At 47.9% G+C, this 22,892-nt stretch overlaps 1 protein-coding gene across 5 annotated transcripts in view; it reads right to left on the bottom strand.

Moving 5' to 3' along the window:
- The window catches only part of lrp4 (low density lipoprotein receptor-related protein 4), a 495,226-nt gene that overhangs the window by 105,666 nt on the left and 366,668 nt on the right, over nt 1-22,892 (bottom strand). For 3 of the 5 annotated variants that reach the window (XM_072466626.1, XM_072466628.1, XM_072466630.1), the window contains exons 7-11: nt 10,862-10,981; nt 10,578-10,703; nt 5,248-5,376; nt 2,827-2,961; nt 183-308 (exon numbers count right to left, since the gene is read on the bottom strand). In XM_072466626.1, the coding sequence (XP_072322727.1) occupies nt 183-308; nt 2,827-2,961; nt 5,248-5,376; nt 10,578-10,703; nt 10,862-10,981 (636 nt within the window). The remainder of the gene's footprint in view (nt 1-182; nt 309-2,826; nt 2,962-5,247; nt 5,377-10,577; nt 10,704-10,861; nt 10,982-22,892) is intronic. The other 2 variants (XM_072466627.1, XM_072466629.1) reach the window with 1 other exon arrangement.

The following is a 22,892-nucleotide window of genomic DNA, read 5'->3' as shown; positions in this document are numbered from 1 at the left end:
ATGTAACAACTTTGCCGTAGCAGACTGTTGCAAAGAAAGCACTCTACACGGGTGAGGTGCACGGATATAGAAGCCGAACGAGAACTAGGAGAATCGGGAATATTAAAGATTTGTTTCCCCACGGTTATACGTTGCAACATTTGAAGCGACTCCACAAGAAGTAATTTGGAAAGAATGCTCACCAAGGGCTTTGCAGCCTCGTTTATCAGATCGTAGTTCATAGCCCTGGACACACCAGCACTGGAATCCTCCCTCTACGTTGGTACAGCCTTGACTGCAGTATCCATCCTCAGCACACTCATCTACATCTGTAAGTTCAGCACGGCGGTTACCACAACCCTGGCATTGTACCTCTGCGACACTCGCACATTAAAATAATACTTTTGATGTCGAAAGGCGCAGTTTAAAAATAAGGGATCTCCCATTTAAGATGGACATGAGGAGAATTATTTTCTCCCAGGGTGTCATAAATCTTTGGAACTCTCTTGCCCAGAGAGCGGTGGAGGCAGGGTCAAAGAATATTTTTAAGGCAGAGGTAGATAGATTCTTGACTAACAAGGGAGACAAAGGTTATCGGAGGTAGACGGAATGTGGAGCTGGGGCCACAATCAGATCAGTCATGATCTTAGTGAATAGCAGAGCAGGCTCGAGGGGCCGAATGGCCTACTCCTGCTCCTAATTCCTACATCGATATGAATGCTTCCCTCCCACTTCCACCTTCTGGTTAGAAAACATCTCCCAACCACTTGGGAGTCTCCAGTGAGCTGCACTAATAAGGTGAGATTACATCTTACGCACCTGGTTTACGTGGCCTCACACAAGATTACCATGAGATTGGTCGGTGGGACAAAGGCAGATAGATGCACTTGTTCCTGCAGAGCACCTTTTCATTTTCCAAGCAAACAGGATATTATGAGTGGGATGGAAGGATAAAATGCCAGGAACGATTAAAAACTGGTCCAGACATCTATAATGTCAAAACGTTCTCGGAAAGTGTTAATACTTAATAGTTAGGAACTGGGTTTGTCATATCGAAACGATTAGCAGCTTGTTGATGTCAGAAAAACACAACTCTGGCTGAAATACTGTTCAAATGAACTCATCGGGGCTCAGAGCAGATGACCATCCGGTAAGGTCCATTTCATCAGCCTCCATATGGTATTGATAAGCTGAATGGAATATTGTACAGTACAGTAATATTTGGTATGTCTCAATACTGGACAACAAAAAATGTTCAGGTTGAGGAATGTTAGCAAGAAATTCAACCCGGTTGCCATTTCAGCTATTCAATAAGAACTCTGTACTCAGTAATGACATGCTACATCTGGAGCCCAACTCCCGCTTCTCTGTCCAAAAATGTACTTTGCCACAATCCCAAAAGAGCATCCAACTGCACCATCTGTTATAAATAGTATTCAAGCCACCCTTTTAACTGTGGGTGAAGCCAGGTGCCAAATTCAGGCAGTCCTATGCCGGGGGCCAAGCCAATTGGTACTGGGTTGATGTTGCACAATTTTGTTTTGTGTCGGGCTATTACATCCTGCAGGCAAAGCAATATCTCGATGCCAGCCAGATTTTACTGCGCCACTGAGCTAGTCCCACTGGAAAAGAACAGAAGTATTGGTGTCTCCAGAACAAGCTATCTAGGAAACTAACAAATAGCTCACCACACCTTTGTTAAAGCTGTCACATTGCTGGGGAAACGTCATTCAGGGGTACAGGGAAAAGGCAGGGGAACGGCACTAAGCCACGATGCTCATTTGGAGAGCAAGTGTAGACACAATGGGCCAAAAGGCCTCCTTCTACACCGTAATGATACTGTTGCACTGCCTGGAAGTGTGGTGCAGGCAGGTTCAAACGAGGCATTCGTGAAGGCATTGGATGCTTACTTGAAAAAGGCTGACAACTGAAAAAGTGCCCCGAGTGTGTGCTTTGTGACAGGCAGTTGCACTGATAGCGAAGGGGGACATGAGGAGGCTGTAACTCAAGTTGTGGATATACCAATCATTTGACCACTTTCAATGCAGTAGAAAAATGGACAAGCGCAAAAAGTGGTGAATGTAGAAATGACTGGAGGAGAATGAGAGTGCTCCAGGTTAAAGATGCATTTTCTCAACATCAGCACAGCCATCCCACTGCCCGCCCACCCTCCCCATCATCAGCCCATCTGCCCAAATGAAGGGGTTGACTTCCGACACTCCATATTGTATATCTTCTGGATATTTGTGAGCCTATAGCAATCCTGCTTTTCAAGCCGATATTCCCTTCATTCCTGAAGTCTGTAACCTCAACAACTCGATGTGGGAGAAAGCAGTGGCTCTAAAAAGCAACTTTCAGGCCTCATTCTCATCACTACCACTGGTTCCGACAGTCCCCAGTTGTACAGATCTGCAGGATCCGAATGGTGAACACTTATCAACCCCAGCAAAGAGTAAAAATAAATGTATTTTCTTCAACGGAACGCTGAACTGGTTGTCACCTTGTGGAGCAACATCACTTTTCAGGGCACATTGTTTAACTTTCCATTAATCAAAGACTGCTCCCTGAACTTTAACGGGGGGAAATTAATCTTACAGGGAGGTGTTTGATGAAAAGTTTACCGGGAAGCAGCCGTGGCTGCTGTGATCAAGTAGCCCCTGTGTCAGGACGGCTAGCCTTTGTGTCCCCTTTTATGTTCTCGATACAAATTCATTCTAGTTCACGATGGACAATTCGGTATTCCCGCTCACTCTTCCTCTTCCACAGAGGCCCGGGCTCGTGGCTGAGGGAACTCGGCAGAACCTGATGCTCTCTTAGGTAGAAAAGTTACAATTTTTGGGGTCGTACCTTGGCACAATTTTCCATTCTGCATTAAGCGATAGCCTGTGTGGCAGGTACACTGCACAATGCCTCGAACCTGCTGACACTTGTGCGCACAACCTCCGTTGTTCACGTTGCAGCTCTCCTCCTCCGATCGTTCACCTGATTTTCAAATCACATAGTGAGTTCCTACGCATCTTAACCGCAGTGGATAATCCAAGTCCAAGTTTGCAGACGACACCAAGATTAGTGGTAAAGCAAAAAGTGCGGGTGTTACTGGAAGTCTGCAGAGGGATTTGGATAGTTTAAGTGAATGGACTAAGGTCTGGCAGATGTTGACAAATGTGAGATCATCCGTTTTGATAGGAATAACAGCAAAAGGGATTATTATTTAAATGATAAAATAATAATAATCGCTTATTGTCACAAGTAGGCTTCAATGAAGTTACTGTGAAAAGCCCCTTGTCGCCACATTCCGGCGTCTGTTCGGGGAGGCCGGTACGGGAATTGAACCCGCGCTGCTGGCATTGTTCTGCATTACAAGCCAGCTGTTTAGCCCATGTGCCAAACCAGCCCCGTTAAAACATTCTGCTCTGCAGAGGGACCTGGGTGTCCTAGTGCATGAGTCTCAAAAAGGTGGTTTACAGGTGCAACAGGTGATTAAGAAGGCAAATGGAGTTGTGTCCTTCATTGCTAGAGGAAAGGAGTTTAAGACTAGGAAGATTATGCTGCAACTGTACAAGGTGTTAGTGAGGCCACACCTGGAGTATTGCGTTCAGTTTTGGTCTCCTTACCTGAGAAAGGACGTACTGGCGCTGGAGGGTGTGCAGAGGAGATTCACTGGGTTAATCCCAGAGCTGAAGGGGTTGGATTACGAGGAGAGGTTGAGTAGACTGGGACTGTACTCGTTGGAATTTAGAAGGATGCGGACAGATCTTATAGAAACATGTAAAATTATGAAGGGAATAGATAGGATAGATGCGGGCAGGTTGTTTCCACTGGTGGGTGAAAGCAGAACTAGGGGGCATAGCCTCAAAATAAGGGGAAGTAGATTTAGGGCTGAGTTTAGGAGGAACTTCTTCACCTAAAGGGTTGTGAATCTATGGAATTCCTTGCCCAGTGAAGCAGTAGAGGCTCCTGCATGAAATGTTTTCAAGATAAAGATAGATAGTTTTTTGAAGAATAAAGGGATTAAGGGTTATGGTTTTCGGGCCGGAGAGTGGAGCTGAGTCCACAAAGATCAGCCATGATCTCACTGAATGGTGGAGCAGGCTCGAGGGGCCAGATGGCCTACTCCTGCTCCTAGTTCTAATGTATAGCCAGGAAACCATTTAGATACACCGTGTGCTGCGATACATTGACCGTGAGTCGACACGGATGATGCCCACCGGGCGGAATGTTGGGAGCGAGCAAACCTCCAGCCACCCTGGGAAGCCACAAGTGAATTTGACATTGTTCAACCAATTAATCGCCCTTAATCACCTTGGGATTTGTGTTCCCCCCTCCACCGCCCCCGCCCCAGTGGCAGAATGTCCCGCCTCCATGAGCTACCAGCCAATCAAAGGGCTAGCAGCTCTTCAGCCCCAGCAGCGCGACTGGAGACCCAGTGAGGGGGAGGTGAGGGGTCAATTACAATGCCCATGGGCTGCCTGCCAAGCTGTGAAGGTGGTCCTTATCGCCCGGGTTGCCAAACCTGGCTGGGAATACTCCGGAAGTGACATCATCGGAATTGACGTCACGGAATGCCGATGGCATGGCGTGAACGGGGGGGGGGGGGGGCGCGGGGCGATTCTCCGGCGTCGGGCCACCACAATGGTGCGGGCCAAGCCCTCACCTTTAGGGGCTAGGCCCGTGCCGGAGTGGTTTCCGCTCCACCGGCTGGCGTCGAAGGCCTTTGGCGCCACGCCAGGCCGGGGCCGAAGGGACTCCGCCGGCTGGTGGAAGTCCGCACGTGCGCGGGAGCGTCAGCGACTGCAGACGTCATCCCTGCGCATGCACAGGGTGGGGGTCACCTCTGCGTCGGCCATCGCGGAAGCTATGGCTGACGCGGAGGGGAAAAGAGTGCCCCCCAGGACCCCGGAGCCCGCCTGCGCCGCCTGGTCCCGCCGGTAAGGGAGGTGGTTTAATTTCACGCCGGCGGGACCGGCATTACAGCAGTGGGACTTCGGCCCATCGCGGGCCGGTGATTCGCCGGGGGCGGCCCGCCGACCGGCGCGATTCCCGTACCGCCGAATCTCCGGTGCCGGAGAATTCGGCGGCCGGCGGGGGCGGGATTCACGCTGCCCCCCGCCGATTCTCCGACCGGGCAGGGGGTGGGAGAATCCAGCCCTAGCTGTTGATTCTCCCGCAGTGGGTCCCACCACAATGGGGCCAGAAAATCCCAGCCATCGACTCTATACAAAGAATAATCTCAAAGGTTTGAAACATACGTCATCATATCAAACTTACGGCAGTTCTGGTGTGGGATTTCATCGCTGCCATCTTGACAATCCTTAGCACCGTTGCAGACTTTACGTTGACCAATGCAACGTCCAGTACCACACGTGAACTGATCTGGAGCACAGTGTGGCAGCTCTGCTGAATAAATAAGGAGAGTTAACAGCTTTGGAGCAACTTTTCCAATTTTACCCATGCGCTGGCAGTTTTATCCAATGCTAATGCAAATCATCCATGGGAAAACACAGGGCATCATTTTCTATCCTTGAAAATGGTTGAAATGGGGAGATGACAGCGTAGTGTAACGTCACTGGACTAGTAATCCAGAGGCCCAGGCTAATTTTCTAGGGACATGGGTTCAAATCCCAACACAGCAGCTGGTGAAATTTAAATTCAATGAATAAAACCTGGAATTGAAAGCTCGTCTCAATAATGATGATCATGAAATTATCATCGACTGTTGTAAAAACCCACCTGGTTCACTAATGTCCCTCAGGAAAGGGAATCTGCCTTTCGTACCTGGTCTGGTCTCCATTTGACTCCAGACCTTCAGCAATGTGATTGACTCGTTTTTTTTTTAGAAATATTTTTATTCAAATTTTTACATATTTTCAACAAACATAAATAAACATCTTACAACTACATCACACATTCTCCCAATATACAAACCCCCCATTAAGCAATAATAAACACAGTAGAAAACACAAAGTACACCCCGCCCTCCCCCACCCCCGGGTTGCTGCTGCTGCTGACCACCTCCTAACGCCCCGCTAGAAAGTCTAGGAACGGTTGCCACCGCCTGAAGAACCCTCGCACAGACCCTGTCAAGGCAAATTTTACCCTCTCCAATTTAATGAACCCTGCCATGTCGCTGATCTAGGCTTCCACGCTTGGGGGCCTCGCATCCTTCCACTGTAGCAGAATCCTCCGCCGGGCTACCAGGGACGCAAAGGCCAGAATACCGGCCTCTTTCGCCTCCTGCACTCCCGGCTCGTCCGAAACCCCAAATAGTGCTAACCCCCAGCTCGGCTTAACCCGGGTGTTCACCACCTTAGACACCGTCCTCGCAATACCCCTCCAGAACCCATCCAGCACCGGGCACGCCCAGAACATATGGGTATGATTTGCTGGGCACCCCGAGCACCTCCCACACCTGTCTTCCACCCCAAAGAACCTGCTCAGCCTCACCATGTCATATGCGCTCTGTGAAGAACCTTAAATTGTATCAGGCTAAGCCTGGCGCAAGAGGAGGAAGAATTAACCCTACCCAGGGCGTCCGCCCACGCACCCTCGTCTATCTCCTCCCCAAGCTCCTCCTCCCATTTACCCTTTAGCTCCTCCACCGAGGTCTCCTCCTCCTCCTGCATCTCCTGGTAGATCGCCGAGACTCTGCCCTCTCCAACCCACACCCCGAGAGCACCCTATCCTGGATCCTGAGTGCTGGAAGCAGCAGGAACTCCCTCACCTGCTGTCTTACAAATGCACTTACCTGCATGTACCTGAAGGCATTTCCGGGGGGAAGCCCAAACTTTTCCTCCAGCGCCCCAAGGCTCGCAAACGTCCCATTTAAAAACAGGTCTCCCATCCTTCTAATTCCTGCCCTGTGCCAGCTCAGGAACCCTCCATCCATTCTCCCCGGGACGAACCGATGGTTCTTCCGGATCGGGGACCAAACCAAAGGCTCTACCTCACCCCTGTGACACCTCCACTGCCCCCAAATTTTCAAAGTCGGCGCCACCACCGGACTCGTGGTGTACCTAGCCGGCGGGAGCGGCAGCGGTGCGGTCACTAGCGCTCCCAGACTCGTGCCTACACAGGACGCCATCTCCAGCCTCTTCCACGCCGCCCCCTCCCCCTCCATTATCCACTTGCGTATCATCGCTACATTGGCAGCCCAGTAATACCCACACAGATTAGGTAACGCTAACCCTCCTCTGTCCCTACTCCGCTCCAGAAACACCCTTCTCACCCTCGGAGTCTTTTTCGCCCACACGAATCCCATGATGCTCCTACTGACCCGCTTAAAAAAGGCCTTAGGTATCAGGATGGGGAGGCATTGGAATATAAAAAGGATCCTCGGGAGCACCGTCATCTTCACCGACTGTACCCTACCCGCCAGGGAGAGTGGCAGCATATCCCACCTTTTAAACTCCTCCTCCATCTGCTCCACCAGCCTCGTCAAGTTGAGCTTGTGTAGGGCCCCCCAGCTCCTGGCCACCTGGATCCCCAGGTACCGAAAACTCCTTTCCGCCCCCTTCAGTGGAAGCTCGTCTATCCCCTTTCCCTGGTCCCCTGAGTGTACCACGAAGAGCTCACTCTTCCCCACGTTGAGCTTATACCCAGAAAAGTCCCCAAACTCCCTGAGGATCCGCATCACCTCCGGCATCCCCCCCACTGGGTCCGCCACATACAAACCCGGTGATCCCCCCCCATCCCCCCGGACCAGCCCCCTCCAGTTCCTGGACTCCCTTGGAGCCATAGCCAAAGGCTCAATTGCCAATGCAAATAACAAGGGGGATAGGGGGCACCCCTGCCTCGTCCCCCGGTACAGCCCCATCCAGCTCCAGGGGCCTCGGGAAGGCACCCGCACCCATCAACGTGTTCAGCATCGTGACCACATATGCTCCAGCATCCGACCCCTCCACTCCCTCCGGGAGACCCAGAATCCGCAGATTCTTCCTCCTCGACCGATTCTCCATGTCCTCGAACTTCTCCTGCCATTTCTTATGCAGCGCCTCGTGTGCCTCCATCTTCACCGCCAGGCCCAATATCTCGTCCTCATTCTCCGAGGCCTTCTGCCGCACCTCCCGGATCGCCGCCCCTTGGGCCTTCTGGGTCTCGACCAGCTTATCGATCAAAGCCTTCATCAGCTCCAGCAGCTCGGCTTTCAATTCCGTGAAGCAGCGCTTGAGAAACTCCTGCTGCTCTTGCGCCCACGCTGCCTGGTCTCCACCCGCCGCCATCTTGGCTTTCCTCCCTCGCACTTTTCGCTGCACCAGAATTACTTTTTTCACCGCTCCACTCCTGGTCCAATCCATACAGTGCCGGGGAAATCGTACTGTCACCTTCCCACACTGGGAACCGTCGAACAAATGCCGCTGGGGCCCCTCAAAAGAGCCCAAAAGTCAGTTTCTGGCGGGAGCTGCCGAACGTGCGACTTAGCTCAGCATAGCCGCAACCGGAAGTCATGTGATTGACTCTTAACTGCCCTCTGGAATGTCCCAGCAACAATTAGGAATGGGCTACAGATACTGGCCTTGCCAACGACGCCCACATCACATTTACAAGTAAACATGCACATCACTTATCCAAACCTGTGCTGCCAAAATATGTTGCGCCCCTTGGATTGGGTGAATGTTATGGTGTACAGTGTGTGATATTGGGGTCAACAACATTGCAGCACGGTGGCACAGTGATTAGCACTGATGCCTCACATCACCAGGGACCCGGGTTCAATTCTGGCCTTGGGTGACTGTGCGGAGTCTGCCCGTTCTCCCCGTGTCTGTGTGGGTTTCCTCCGGGTGCTCTAGTTTCCTCCCGCAGGCCAAAGGTGTGCAGGTTAGGTGGATTGGCCATGCTAAATTCCCCCTTAGTGTCCAGGGATGTACAGGTTAGGTTAGGGGGTTACGGGAGTAGGGAGGGCTGGTCGGATGAGTGGATATGAGTAGGGTGCTCGTTCGAAGGGTCGGTGCAGACTCGATGGGCGGAATGGCCGCCATCTGCAATGTAGGGATCCTACGATCTGGCTTGCAAACAAACTCAATTGACCCGTAATTATTTAGCTCCTGCCCACCCACCCCCGTATAATGGGGACAGCTTGGGGGTGGGCCAGCCACCCATTGTATTTTGTGTGCCCTCCCCATCACAAACACGCCCTGTAGGGGAGGTGGGTGCAAAGATCCAGCCTAACATTTCAAATCGATGACCCTTCACCACAACTGAGGAAAGCTAGAAATGCAATAGGTCGTTGATGAAGCAAGAGGAGGGAGGAGGAATAAAAGGGAAAGTCTGCGTTCTTTAGGTGAGGGACTAAGACCTCACGCTGTGTCATTTTTATAAAATATATATAGATATGCTCATTGCTAGTTTTAAAATGGTACCTTTAAAATGGCTGAACCTCTGTCTGTCTGTGACACACGAACAAAAGAAGCTACTTGACAGTTTCAGGAAAACTCTCACCTCGTTACCTCTGAGGAGCCACCAATCACCACATGTAGATTGCACAGCCAAAATTCAAATCAAGCTATACAAAGGCCATCAGCATTTAATAACCTAAGCTGACCAGAGGGAGATGCTAAGACAAAGGTTCCGCAACTGTTCTTTAAAGGGCAGCACGGTGGAGCAGTGTGTTGCCACTGCGGCCTCATGGCGCCGAGGTTCGATCCCGTCTCTGGGTCACTGTCCGTGTGGAGTTTGCATATTCTCCCTGTGTTTGCGTGGGTTTCGCCTCCACAACCCAAAGGATGTGCAGGGTAGGTGGATTGGCCACGCTAAATTGCCCCTTAATTGGAAAAAAAATGAATTGGGTATTCTAAATTTAGTTAAAAAAAATTTTTTTTTAATGTTTCCAATGGCTGAGACATTTAACAGTCTCCTGGAATTCAGATGATGGGATGCAAGCCCTTTGTCAAAGATGGCGGAGAGGTTAGAGTCATATGACAGGGGCCTCTGGCTTATGGAACAGGTAATGTTGCCTTGCTGAACTGAAAAGCTCAGGCTGCAGATTACCATTTAACTAGCAGCTTTCTAAGGAGAGCTCTACCCTGGTGGAATACCTGGCTCCTATCTACATTTCTTCTGCAGGAAATTATGTGCCACTGCCAACAAGACCTATTTCATCACTGCGTGCCTATGTCATCCTGTGAACTCAACACCATTGGAAATGCAAATTATCCAGCATTGGGTTTCAGCCCAACCCCGAGAACCCATGTGAAAACAATATTCCTTTTCTCTGTGGTCTCTGTTCTGTGAACCTTTCTTTTGTCCATACCTCTCATTACTGTGTTGAGGCCACATTGCGACCCTCCTTTTGCCTGTTAAATGTGTGCAAATAAACTAACCTTTTATTAGTTCATCCCACCACTATGGGGTTACTAATGGAAAATTGGATCACACAAAATCCGATTTGTTGGGAAATACAAAGAGGGGAACAAATCGAAATACCTGTTTAGGGATGGGTAGTGAGAGGAGAAATTATTGCTGTTTAAATGACCCCCCCCCTCCCCCCCCCCGCCCCCAAACCAATTGGGACACGGTAATCAGTCACAGGCTTGCTTTGGTAACTATTACTGCTTCGGGTCTCAAACTCATCAGCAATGCTATTTGATAATCCCCATTGTCACCTGTTTTTTCACAGTCTTCTTCATCACTGTTATCGGAACAATCGTCCTCTCCGTCACATCGCCACGACAACCGGATACAGCGGCCTGATTTGCAGCGGAACTGGTCGGTAGTGCATTGCGAGGCAGCTGTGCAAGAATCAAACACAGCGTTTTTATACCTGTCCTCTGATTACCCGCTAATTGAAACTGTGATGTTTTTGGTCACTCATGTCAATCGTCTCCCAGAATATTTGTGTTCCCCCCCCCCCCCCCCCCCTTTTAAAGTGATTTAAGACAAAACTCACTGCAGTTTTTCTCATCTGACTGATCGTCACAGTCAGAATCGCCGTCACACCTCCAGCCGGCATTGATGCAGAGTCCACTGTTGCAGAGAAACTCACCCGACCGACATGGGTGATGGGATGCTGCGGAGGAGGATCACCGAGAAAGCTGAATTAGTACGTGGGCAAAGGCAGGAGGTTCCATTTGAAACTCATAATTGGCTAACGAACAATCCTGTGGCGGAATTTTATTTGAATCCCTTCCAACAACAATGACGTTTAAAAAAAAGTAATAACTTTATTAAACTTTTCTGGGAGATGAGAAACTGATAATCTCTTAAGTCAAAAACAATCAAAAGTCTCTCCTGGCGTCAATTTCCAATTTCAAGTCTAGAAAAATATCGCTGGCGTAGAAAGTAACATTTTTGAAATATCTAGCTGCTACATGCTGCTGCCTTTCTGCTCCTCCGCCATTAGAGGCTCACAGTGAGCTATGTTCAACAGTTGAAATTGTTCTAAGTCACACGAAGTCATGTTCCGGCATTCAAACTCCCTGCACAGGGCACATCTGCTTGAACATACGTACTCTCTGAAGGTTGTGACTAAACAAAGGCTGGTATTAAATGTTCTTGTCACCCAGACATATGAACAAAATCTATTTATCCACATTTGAAATTCTATGGATTGTGAAAGTGTTTGCACTGAACCTCAGGAGCATAGGACTGAGGAACAGGTGTAGGTCATTCTGCCCTTAGAGCCTTCTCCACCAGTTAATAAGATCTGACTGTCGCCTCAACTTCAATCCCCTGTCTGCCTTCGACTCCCTTGTCGATGAAAAATCTGTCCAACTCAGACTTCAATAAATTCACTGTCCCCTGGCTTTGGCCCCCTACGAGGGCAAACTTCCTTCCCTGCATCCACCCTTTCAAATCCCCTCAGGGTCTTGCATGTACCAATAAAATCACCTCGCATTCTTCTGAACTCCAATGGGCCCAACATGTCCAACCTTTCTTCATAAGAGAACCCTCATCCCAGGAAATGAGTTGAGTGAACCAGAACTGAACTGTTTCTATCACAATTAAATCCTTTTTCAAAGAAAGGGAACAAAAGTTCACACAGAATTCAATAAAAATCTGGAATTAAAAGTCCAGTGACGACCATGAAAACATTGTCGATTGCCGTAAAAACCCATCTGGTTCACTAATGTCCTTTAGGGGAGGAAATCTGCCGTCCTTACCTGGCCTGGCCTATATGTGACTCCAGACCCACAGCGATGTGGTCAATTCTTAACTGCTCCCTCAAGGGCAATTAGGGGTGGGCAATAAATGCTGGCACAGCCTGTGACGCCCACATCCCATAAACGAATAATAAAAAAAAGTATTTCAGATGCGCTCTCCCAATGGCCCTAGAGAGCTTCCCTACTTTTATATTCCATTCCCCTTGTAATAAATGGCAAGGTCCCACATACCGTCCTAATCACTTGCCATACCTGCATGCAAACATTTTGTGATTGATGTACCAGGGCATCAGATCCCTCTGTACCATCGTGTTCTGCAATCTCTCTCCATTTATATAGTATACTGCATTTCTATTCTTCCTGACAAAGTGAACAAGTCCACATTTTCCCACATTATATTCCATCTGCTCAATTTTTGGACCGTCACTTAACCCAATCCCTTTGCAGACTATCCTCCTCCTCTTGGCATCTGACTTTCCTACCTATCCTGGTGCCGTCAACAAATTTAGCTCCCGTACTTCACCCTTTCTTCAAATTCATTGATGTAGGTTTTTACAGATAATTATACCAACTTCCGTAGGAATCCTGGGATCGAAAAGGTCCTTGAGAAATAAAGTTGTCAGACTTAGGATCTCTAAGATAATAACCAATAGCAGTTTTGTTCTTCAGCAGCATCAAGATACGCAATGGCATCTTTTTTTTCTTCTTCATTCTAGTCATCTCCACAAAATATCGACACTCTGCAGATGTACAATTCCACTCTCTTTGTCCCTCCATAATACAAAACTTTACAAACATCCTCCTTTAAATTCTATCGCTAGGTGATTCCTGTACTTGTTTCCATGTTAGGACATCTCCAGAAATCTTTCTTTCCACGCCTATCAGGCCACCTCTGTAACAGGAGGTCTCTTGGCCCAATGGGGGCATCCCCTGCCTCTGAGCCAGATGGTTCAAGTCCCACCCAGGACTTGTTGGCCACAGGAAAGTCCATGACTTGGTTCAGGCTGTTAATCCGTCGAACACTTCTGCAGTAGTCCCTGAAGGGCAAAAGGTGAGGGATCCATCACTATCCTGATTTACACCCTGTCCTTCTGAGGCATTATTTACAAAGGCATGTTCAGAAGTAAATCAGAACGTTAACGCTGTCTGGGCAAAATCTAGTTTAACCTTCATCACTGTCTGCAATTCCATGATTCTCTCTGTCCTGTCAGACTGTCTATCTGCAATCTGTACATCTGCAGAATCTATTCTAATTGAACATCGAGAAAACTAAATCTAGTTTACTCTGCTCCATTCAAAGCTACTGTGCCCTTTCTCGTGACTGCAGCACCCATTAAGCTATTTGTTAAGGCTGCACAATATGTTTGCAATCTCAGTGAACTCTTCAATCCTGAATAAAACCTCGAATCCCCTATCCATTAGTAATGCCACCTTCTCCTGTCTCTACGTTCTTTGTCCTTCCCGATCTTACCCCACTGCCACCAAAATCCTGATGCACACCTTGATCACCACAAGGACTCAAGCTCAGCAACTCGGTCAGACTCTCGAACAACACGCCGCACACATTCTACCTGCTCAAATCCCTGTCATTCATCTCATTAAACATCCCTGTTCCCACCAAACTCCACAACTCACTCGCCATATCAAATTTAAAATCTTTGTCCTCGCCTGCAAATGCTTCCAAGTCTCCAACTTACCACTCCAATTTCCTCTGGCCCTGTACCCCAGCGAATGGCCGACAGCCCTGTGTATCCATTTCCCTGTCTATTCTCCCCAGTGGCGCCAACCTTGTTTATACTTTCTCCATCATTTTTTCCGCTTCCTATTTCCTTCTGTGCCTTTAAGAACATCCTCAAAGCCTATCTTTATAACCGCTCATATATCAATTTTGTTGAACTCTTCCGAAAGCACTCAGTCCATTGCTCTTCAGTGTGTGGGTTCTTAATTAGAGGCTCTCAAAGTTGCACTTTTTTTCCTATTACAGCACTCAAATCATTTAACCAAAGCACCCATAGCGTCTCGTCCGCCTCCATGTTTATTGCTGGATGGCTCTATTCACCCCTCTATCTATCACAGAAGAATGTCCGAGGCAGAAGGCACAGCATAAACAATGGCTAGATGTTTCTGAAAATGGTGAGCCATTTCCCCTGGCCAGCGCAATGAATTCCCAGCACCACAGATAAACACACAGACTCTTTAGACACTGCAAATAACGTGACCAATTTTGGGAGAAAAATATAATTTGTCACATATGAATTAGGAACAGGAGTAGGCCATTTGGTTCCTCGAGCTTTCCCTGCCATTTGATAAGATCTTTTTCCAAAACAAAATTCCAATGAAGGGGCAATTTAGCGTGGCCAATCCACCGACCCTGCACAACTTTGGGTTGTGGGGGTGAGACCCACGCAGACACGGGGAGAATGTGCAAACTCCACGCGGACAGTGACCCGGGGCCGGGATCGAACCCGGGTCCTCGGCGCCGTGAGGCAGCGGTGCTAACCACTGTGCCACCGTGCCGCCCCATTTGATAAGATCATGTCTGAACTGATTGTGGCCTCAACTCTACTGGCCTGTATTCCCCCAATAACCTTTGACTCCCTTCGTCAAGAATCTATCTAACTCAGCCTTAAATATATTCAATGATCCAGCCTGCTCTGATCTCTGGGCCTTTGTGTCTCCTAGTTTCAGTGTTTCCCCGTAACACCCTCTCAGTGTTCACCCTGTCAATTCCCATCAGAATGTTATTTGTTTCAATAATCCCACCGCTGCCAGTTGTATGTACAAAGGGGCAGCACGGTAGCATTGTGGATAGCACAATTGCTTCACAGCTCCAGGGTCCCAGGTTCGATTCCGACTTGGGTCACTGTCTGTGCGGAGTCTGCACATCCTCCCCGTGTGTGCGTGGGTTTCCTCCGGGTGCTCCGGTTTCCTCCCACAGTCCAAAGATGTGCAGGTTAGGTGGATTGGCCGTTATAAATTGCCCTTAGTGTCCAAAATTGCCCTTAGTGTTGAGTGGGGTTGCTGGGTTGTGGGGATCGGGTGGAGGTGTTGACCTTGGGTAGGGTGCTCTTTCCAGGAGCCGGTGCTGACGCGATGGGCCGAATGGCCTCCTTTCTGCACTGTAAGTTCTATGATAATAAGATCACCTCTCATTCTTCAATGGGTGCAGGACCAAACTGTCTACCCTTCCCGGAAAAGATAACCCCTTCATCCCAGGAATGTCAACATCTGAATTCTTCTGTTATTTTCCCACTTTGAAAATTACAGAGGGCGGGCTGGATATTACCCAAGTAAGGATGGTCTGTGGTGTTTGCCAAAATATTTGAGGGTGGTATAGATCGCTAGATTGGAGAAGATGGGACTGTTTTCCTTGGAGAGGAGAAGGTTGGGAGGAAATTTGATAGAAGTATTCAGAATTGTAGAATTCCTACCGTGCAGAAGGAGGCCATTCAGCCCATCGACCTTGCGCCATCCCTCTGAAAGAGCACTTTACCTCGGCCCAATCCCCTGCCCTATCCCAGTAACCTAGCCTGCACATCTTTGGGCACTAAAGGGCAATTTTAAGATGGCCAATCCACCCAACCTGCACATCTTTGTGGGTACTGGGAGGAAACCAGAGGTTAACACAGCTGCCTCACAGCACCAGGGAACCAGGATCGATGCCAGCCTTGGGTGACTGTCTGCATGGAGCTTGCACGTTCCCCACGTGTCTGCGAGGGTTTCCTCCGGGTGCTCCGGTTTCCTCCCACAGCCCAAAGATGCGCAGGCAATGTGGGAGTACCATCGGCGGATAGATCGGGAACCAGTGGGTATAGATTCAAATTAATTTGCAAAAGAAGCAATGGCTTCTTTGCACAGCAAGTGGTTAGGATCTGGAACGCGCTCCTGGAGTGTGTGCTGGAGGCTGGTTCAATTGAGGCATTCAAGAGGGATGTGGGTTGTTATCTGAAAAGGAAGAACTTGCAGGTTTACGTGGAGGAGGCGCGGGAGTGGCACTCGGTGAATTGCTCAATGGGAGGGCCAGGGCAGACACAATCCTTCGGTGCTGTAACCATTCTGTGGTTTATTTCACATGGTGAAATGTGACTCCCTCACTCTGGCAGTGTTTGTCCCTGTCACATTCCTCTTTTTGCGAATTTATGACCCCCTATTTAATTATAGTCCCGAACAATTAAGCCTTGAGGTACGGAAACGCTTCCAGCGTCTGAGAAATAAAGATGTTTCCCGTCACCAGCCTTCAAAACAGTCTCCAGCTGGGGAATAAAACTGAACAAAATCTCTCGATACTTTTATTTATAGCGAGGAATAGAGATCAATGGGGCGAAAGGCTGGAGGGGATCGAATCTCTCGAGAACAGAGATCAAGGCGATATAAACCAAATCGAAATTCTGAGATACTGTCACCGCTCACAACATAATCCGTAGCGTCCTCTGATTCTTGATACATAAACAACGTTGCTTACTTTTATATTCTGTAATAAAATAAACGGATATCAGAGTCTTACTGTTTGTGCTCGTATCTTAAGTTTCCACTGCAAAATATTCAGCTACTGCTGCCAAATATCATTCAGGTCTATTACTTGTGGGACGGATGTGAAACATGTGACACAGAGAGGGAATTTTTACTGGGAGCAAAATATGTGCTTTCCTCAGATGACAGGAAGGAACAGTTTTCCTTTTAAAAATAGCACTCTTGCTTCATCAGGGGAGTTACTGTGCAGTGCACTAGATGGGCAGATTCATTCAACAGACCGTAATAGGGAACGTGGTTGCTGCTCTACGATTATAACTGCAGAACTGAGGGGATCTCGGTCGTGAGCATCTGTGCAACATGGCTGATGTGCAAGGCCGAAGAGTGAGCTTTCACTCCTTTGTGACGCGACGTGGAAAAATGCGGCGCCACACTTGCACGGGATGTTCAAAGGGAAACAACAAAGAAAATACCTTCAAGAATATACCCGAAACTATCTGGCGTTTGAAACTGCGCCTTAGAATCATAGAGTCCGTACAGTTCAGAAGGAAGACATTCAGCCCACTGACCCTCCGAAAGGGCACCCCACCCCCACCCTATCTACGCAACCCCACCCAACCTTTTGGACACAAAAGGGCAATTTAGCACGGCCAATCCATCTAACTTGCACATCTTTGGACTGTGGGAGGAAACCGGAGCACCCGGTGGAAACCCACGCACACACGGGGAGGATGTGCAGACTCCGCACAGTCACCCGAGGTCAGAATCGAACCTGGGACCCTGGCGCTGTGAGGCAGCAATGCTACCCACCGTTACACCGTGCCACAGAGGTCATGGAGGGTGAAGACTGTGATATGCTTTGCACTACCTAAATCCCAGTGCACTCTAAAGGAATGTGTAATATCATGACGGGTGGCAAACGATGAAATTATATCATTGGACAGAAAGAAAATGACAATGCTCCGTGTGAGCGTCATGTTTTGAAAGTGCATTCACACCATTTCAGAGAGAGAGAGAGATGCCATGGTGGCTTGCAAAGGCTGTGAGGTGTGTATACACTGCACAGGAACATATAACAACAGTTGGATAAAAGCAAATGACTGTGTATGCTGGAATCCGAAACAGAAACAGAAAATATTGGACAATCTCAGCAAGACCAACAGCATTCGTGGAGAAACTTGAAGCATTAGCACCCTTCTCTCTCCGCAGATGCTGATAGACTTGCTGAGATTGTCCAGTATTTTCCGTTTTGGAATAAAATGTGGAACTTGTTTTAACAATGGATTTCACACTGGGGGATTAAAGCATCACCTCCGTTTGTGAGCCACATGTAGAAGGCAGCTTTGATTACTTCACAGTTACCTAAAAATGTCTAGACAGGAGTTTCAAATTCCTTGGATCCTTCTTGTTACTGCGACGGACGCAGCTTCGAAAACACGACGGCAGGATTATGTTACTAACCACAGTATCCCACTGAAATCGCTCCAACAAAACTACTCAATTCAAAACTTCAAATTTAAACAGCTACTGAATGTTTCAGTTTGCTGCAACCTACATGGAAGCAGTAAGTGACTGCCTTTAGCCAGATATAAATCACAGCAAGTGGAATAAGCCGTCACTCCTCACATCTCAAACTGAATCGTAGAATGCAAACGGTATCATTTGACTAAGAGCTGTTATTTTTATGGATGCTGAGCACGTCCCCACAAAAAGGTGTTCTGATTTCACTCAGCTATTTTACTGACTCATTCTACAGCTGGCAGTGTGTCCCGGACACAGAGGATAACTAATTGAATGTTTCTGTGTATTTATCTGTCCCATAGTCATTCACCAGATTCTGTTGACTAATTCCCTGATCTGAATGTCTATTCATCTAGCATCTCTTCACCAGGAACATGCAAAACAGGAACATGACCCATAGTCTCTTGGTTTAAAGGGATATCCTCAAAGCAGAGTGAGGGCGGCACGGTAGCATAGTGGTTAGCACTGTTGCCAGGGTCCCAGGTTCGATTCCCGGCTTGGGTCACTGTCTGCGGAGTCTGCACGTTCTCCCCGTGGCTGCGTGGGTTTCCTCCGGGTGCTCCGGTTTCCTCCTACAAGTTCCGAAAGACGTGCTTGTTAGGTGAATTGGACATTCTGAATTCTCCCTCAGTGTACCCGAACAGGCGCCGGAGTGTGGCGACTAGGGGCTTTTCACAGTAACTTCATTAGAAGCCTACTTGCGACAATAAGCGATTTTCATTTCATTTCATTTCATTTCATTGCAGTGTTAATGTTTAATTTAATTTTTTAATAATCTTTATTGTCACAAGTAGGCTTAAATTAACACTGCAATGAAGTTACTGTGAAAAGCCCGCCTACTTGTGACAATAAAGATTATTATTATTATGGGGGAGTTCGGGGGTCAGGTCGGGGTATTGAGAGATCGATCTCTCCCTGCATTCCGGCGAACAGAGCTCCTCAATGCAGGAAATGGGAAGTGCGGCCTGGACTGGGTGTTGCCCGCTGAGGCCCCAGATCGCAACAAAGTCCTGATAGATAGCGTGTTGTTTCTCGGTACTGTGCGTGCTGGGAAACACCCAGCTAAACGCGCTCGCCGCAAGTCTTTGTCACAATTTGGTTACATCGCGCCCAGAGTTAAACACTGTAACCCCGATTCTCCATTGTGGGAGCACAGCACGGCAGTATAACCCCTGTTTTTTATGCTGTAACAACTGAGATAGTCTCTCTGTCTGAAATGACTTGAATTCACTTCCAAAACATGCCACTCACACGGAGAATCCAATGTTCTTTCTTTTGAATGCTATAATTCCCTCTCTCTTTGTCCTCCAAAGTTCTGCCCCTGCATTCAGGTCTACCTTCCACTCTCTTTGATCAGAAGGGTAAGATAATGGAAACACAGAACATCTTCCCAATTACCAGCAAGATGCTCCTCTCATTGTTCTCACTGGCCAACCGGCAGTCCCAGTTCCACAGTGCAGACAGGGGGAGAGTTAAAGGTACACAGGTTATTGAAACAGAGAGGAAGAGTATTTGATGATCAGAACTTCCCTGAAGAAATCTGAACCTCGAAGAATTTTGATGAAGGTTGAGAAGGTCATGAACAATGAGAATGACCCCTCGTCTCAATATTACTGCTTAGTTGTGTTTCGGGGCAAAGCTACAACTCGTTTGTGTCCGTCCCTGTAAGAACTTTTAACAGGAGGTTGACGTACGGACTAGGAATGTACTCAGGATGGCACTCGCTGACTGATTATTTAATGTATCAGAATAGCATTTAATACATATTTTAATTAAAGTTGGATACCTCTATCTCAACGCCCCATATCCTTTGACACCTTTAGAATCTAGAAATCTATTTATTTCCTTCTGAAATGTATTCAGTAATTTGACCTTCACAGCCTTCTGTGGTGAAGAATTCTCCATCCACTGAGTGAAGAATATTCCCCTCATCTCAGTCCTAAATGGCCAGCCCCATATCCTGAGACGGCGTACCGTTGTTTTCGCCCCCCCCCCCCCCCCCCGCAGAGGAAATAACACCCCTGCATCAGATCTGTCAGAATTTACATATGTTTCAATGAGATCCCTGCTCATTCTTCTAAATTCCAATGAATATAGAATCATAGAATTTACAGTGCAGAAGGAGGCCATTCGGCCCATCGAGTCTGAACTGGCTCTTTGAAAGAGCACCCTACCCCAGCCCACACCTCCACCCTATCCCCATAACCCAGTAACCCCACCCAACACTAAGGGCAATTTTGGACACTAAGGGCAATTTATCATGGCCAATCCACCTAACCTGCACATCTTTGGACTGTGGGAGGAAACCGGAGCACCGGGAGGAAACCCACGCACACACGGGGAGAACGTGCAGACTCCGCACAGGCAGTGACCCAAGCCGGGAATCGAACCTGGGACCCTGGAGCTGTGAAGCAGTTGTGCTAACCACCATGCTACCGTGCTGAATATAAACTCAGTCGACCCAAAGTCCTCTTGCAGTAAAGGCCAACCATTTACCTTTTGAACCGCTGCTGTACCTGCATGTTTGCTTTCAGTGACTGGTGCACAAGGACACCCAGGTTCCTGCGTACATCAAAATTTCCCAATCTATCACCATTTAAATAATACTCTGCCATTCTGTTGCTCCACCAGAGGTGGACACATTCACACTAATCTGCATTATACAGCATCTGCCATGTATTTGCCCACTCACTCAACTAGTCTAAATCAACTTGAAGTCTCTTCACATCCTCCTCACCACTCATCTTCCCACCAAGTTTCATGTCATCAGCAAACTTAGAAATATTACTTTTGCTTCCCTCATTCAAATCATTGATGTATATTGTCAATATCTTTTCTTAAATTAAATTTAGAGTCCCCAATTCATTTTTTCCAATGAAGGGGCAATTTAGCACGGCCAATCCACCTACCCTGCACATCTTTCGGTTGTGGGGGCAAAACCCACGCAAACACGGTGAGAATGTGCAAACTCCACACGGACAGTGACCCAAAGCTGGGTTCGAACCTAGGACCTCGGCGCCGTGAGGCAACCGTGCTAGCCACTTGCGCCACCGTGTTGCCCTCACATTGTGAATATCTGGGGCCCAAGTACTAATCCCTGCAGGACCCCACTAATCATTGCCTTTCAAATTGACCCATTGTTCCCACTCCATGTTTCCTGTCTGCTAACCAATTCTCAATCCATGCATCGATATATTAGCCCAATCCCATGCGCTTTCATTTTTCACACTCACCCCTTGGGCTGGATTCTCCCGCCCCGCCTGCCGCAAGAACGCTACGGGCGAGCCACGTAGAATGGAGAACTCCATTGACCTCGGGCGGGATTCTCCGGTCGCCGGGTGGAAGTGGCCAGAGAATCCCACCCCTAATGTGGGACTTTATCAAAAGCTTTCTGAAAATCCAAATACACCGCATCCACTGGTTCACCCTGATCTATTCTACTAGTTACATCCTCAAAAACCTCCAGTAGGTTTGTCAAACATGATGTCCCTTTCATAAATGAATGTGAACTTTGTCTAATTGCGTAGATATTTTCTACATGTCCTGTTATTGCATTATTTATAATAGATTCTTGCATTTTCCCTACTAAAAATGTTAGGCTTACTGGTCTCCCTTGCTCCTTTTTTAAATAGTGAGGCTATACTTTCCACCCTCTAATCTATCAGAATTGTTCTAGAATCTACAGAACTTTGGAAGGTGACAACCAAAACATCCACTATTTCCATTGCCGTGTCCTTTAGTATCGGGGATGTGGATTATCAGGTCTTGGACATTTGTCACCTTTCAGTCCTCCAACACCATTGTTCTTGTAATATTAAATCCATCTTCTCACGAGACCCTTGATACCTTAACAATTCTGGGAAGTTATGTGTATCTTCCTCCAGCTGACCAGACAACAAAGCTAACCAGGCAATATAGTTAACCACATAACACAGTTCACTGGTCAACATAATTAACCAGACAACACAGTTAACCAACTGACCAGACAGCGCAGCCTACCAGACAACAGTTAACAAGCTGATCAGAAAACCCAGCTGACCAGACAACACAGCTGAACAGACACCACAGTTAACCAGCTAACCAGACAACACAACTGAGCAGACAAGTTCGCCAGCTGACCAGACAACACAGCAGACCAGACAACACCATTAACCAGCAGACCAGACAGCACAGTTAACCAGCTAATGAGACAACACAACTGACCTGACAACAGTTAACCAGATGACTAGACAACAGTTAACCAGACAACAGTTAACCAGCTGACCAGACAATAAAACTGACCAGACAACAAAGCTGACCAGTTAACCAGACAACACACCAAACCAAACAACAGTTAACGAGCTGACCAACCAAGTCAGCCGACCAGACAACAATTAACCAGACAACATAGCTCAACATCTAACCAGACAACAGTTAACCAGCTACCAGACAATTTAGTTGACCAGACAATACAGTTAAACAGACAACACAGTTAACTATCTGACCAGACAACTGCTAACCAGACAGCATAGTTAACTAGCTGACCAGACAATACAGCGAACCAGACAACACAGCTGACTAGACAACACTGTTAACCAGACAGCACAGTTAACCAGATAATGCAGCTAACCTGGCAGCAAAGTTAACCAGACAGCATAGTTAACCAGACAACACAGCTGACCAAACAGCAGTTAACTAGACAATGCAGCTAACCAGGCGGCACAGTTAACCAGCAACACAGTTAACCAGACAACACAGCTGACCAGACAACAGTTAACCAGCTAACCAGACAATTTAGTTGACTAGACAATACAGTTAATCAGACAACACAGTTAACCATCTGACCAG

The sequence above is a fragment of the Scyliorhinus torazame genome, chromosome 10 (assembly GCF_047496885.1).
Source record: "Scyliorhinus torazame isolate Kashiwa2021f chromosome 10, sScyTor2.1, whole genome shotgun sequence".
NCBI lineage: Eukaryota > Metazoa > Chordata > Chondrichthyes > Carcharhiniformes > Scyliorhinidae > Scyliorhinus > Scyliorhinus torazame.
The sequence above is the reverse complement of the archived record's forward strand: the minus strand, read 5'-3'. Positions and strand labels throughout refer to the sequence as shown.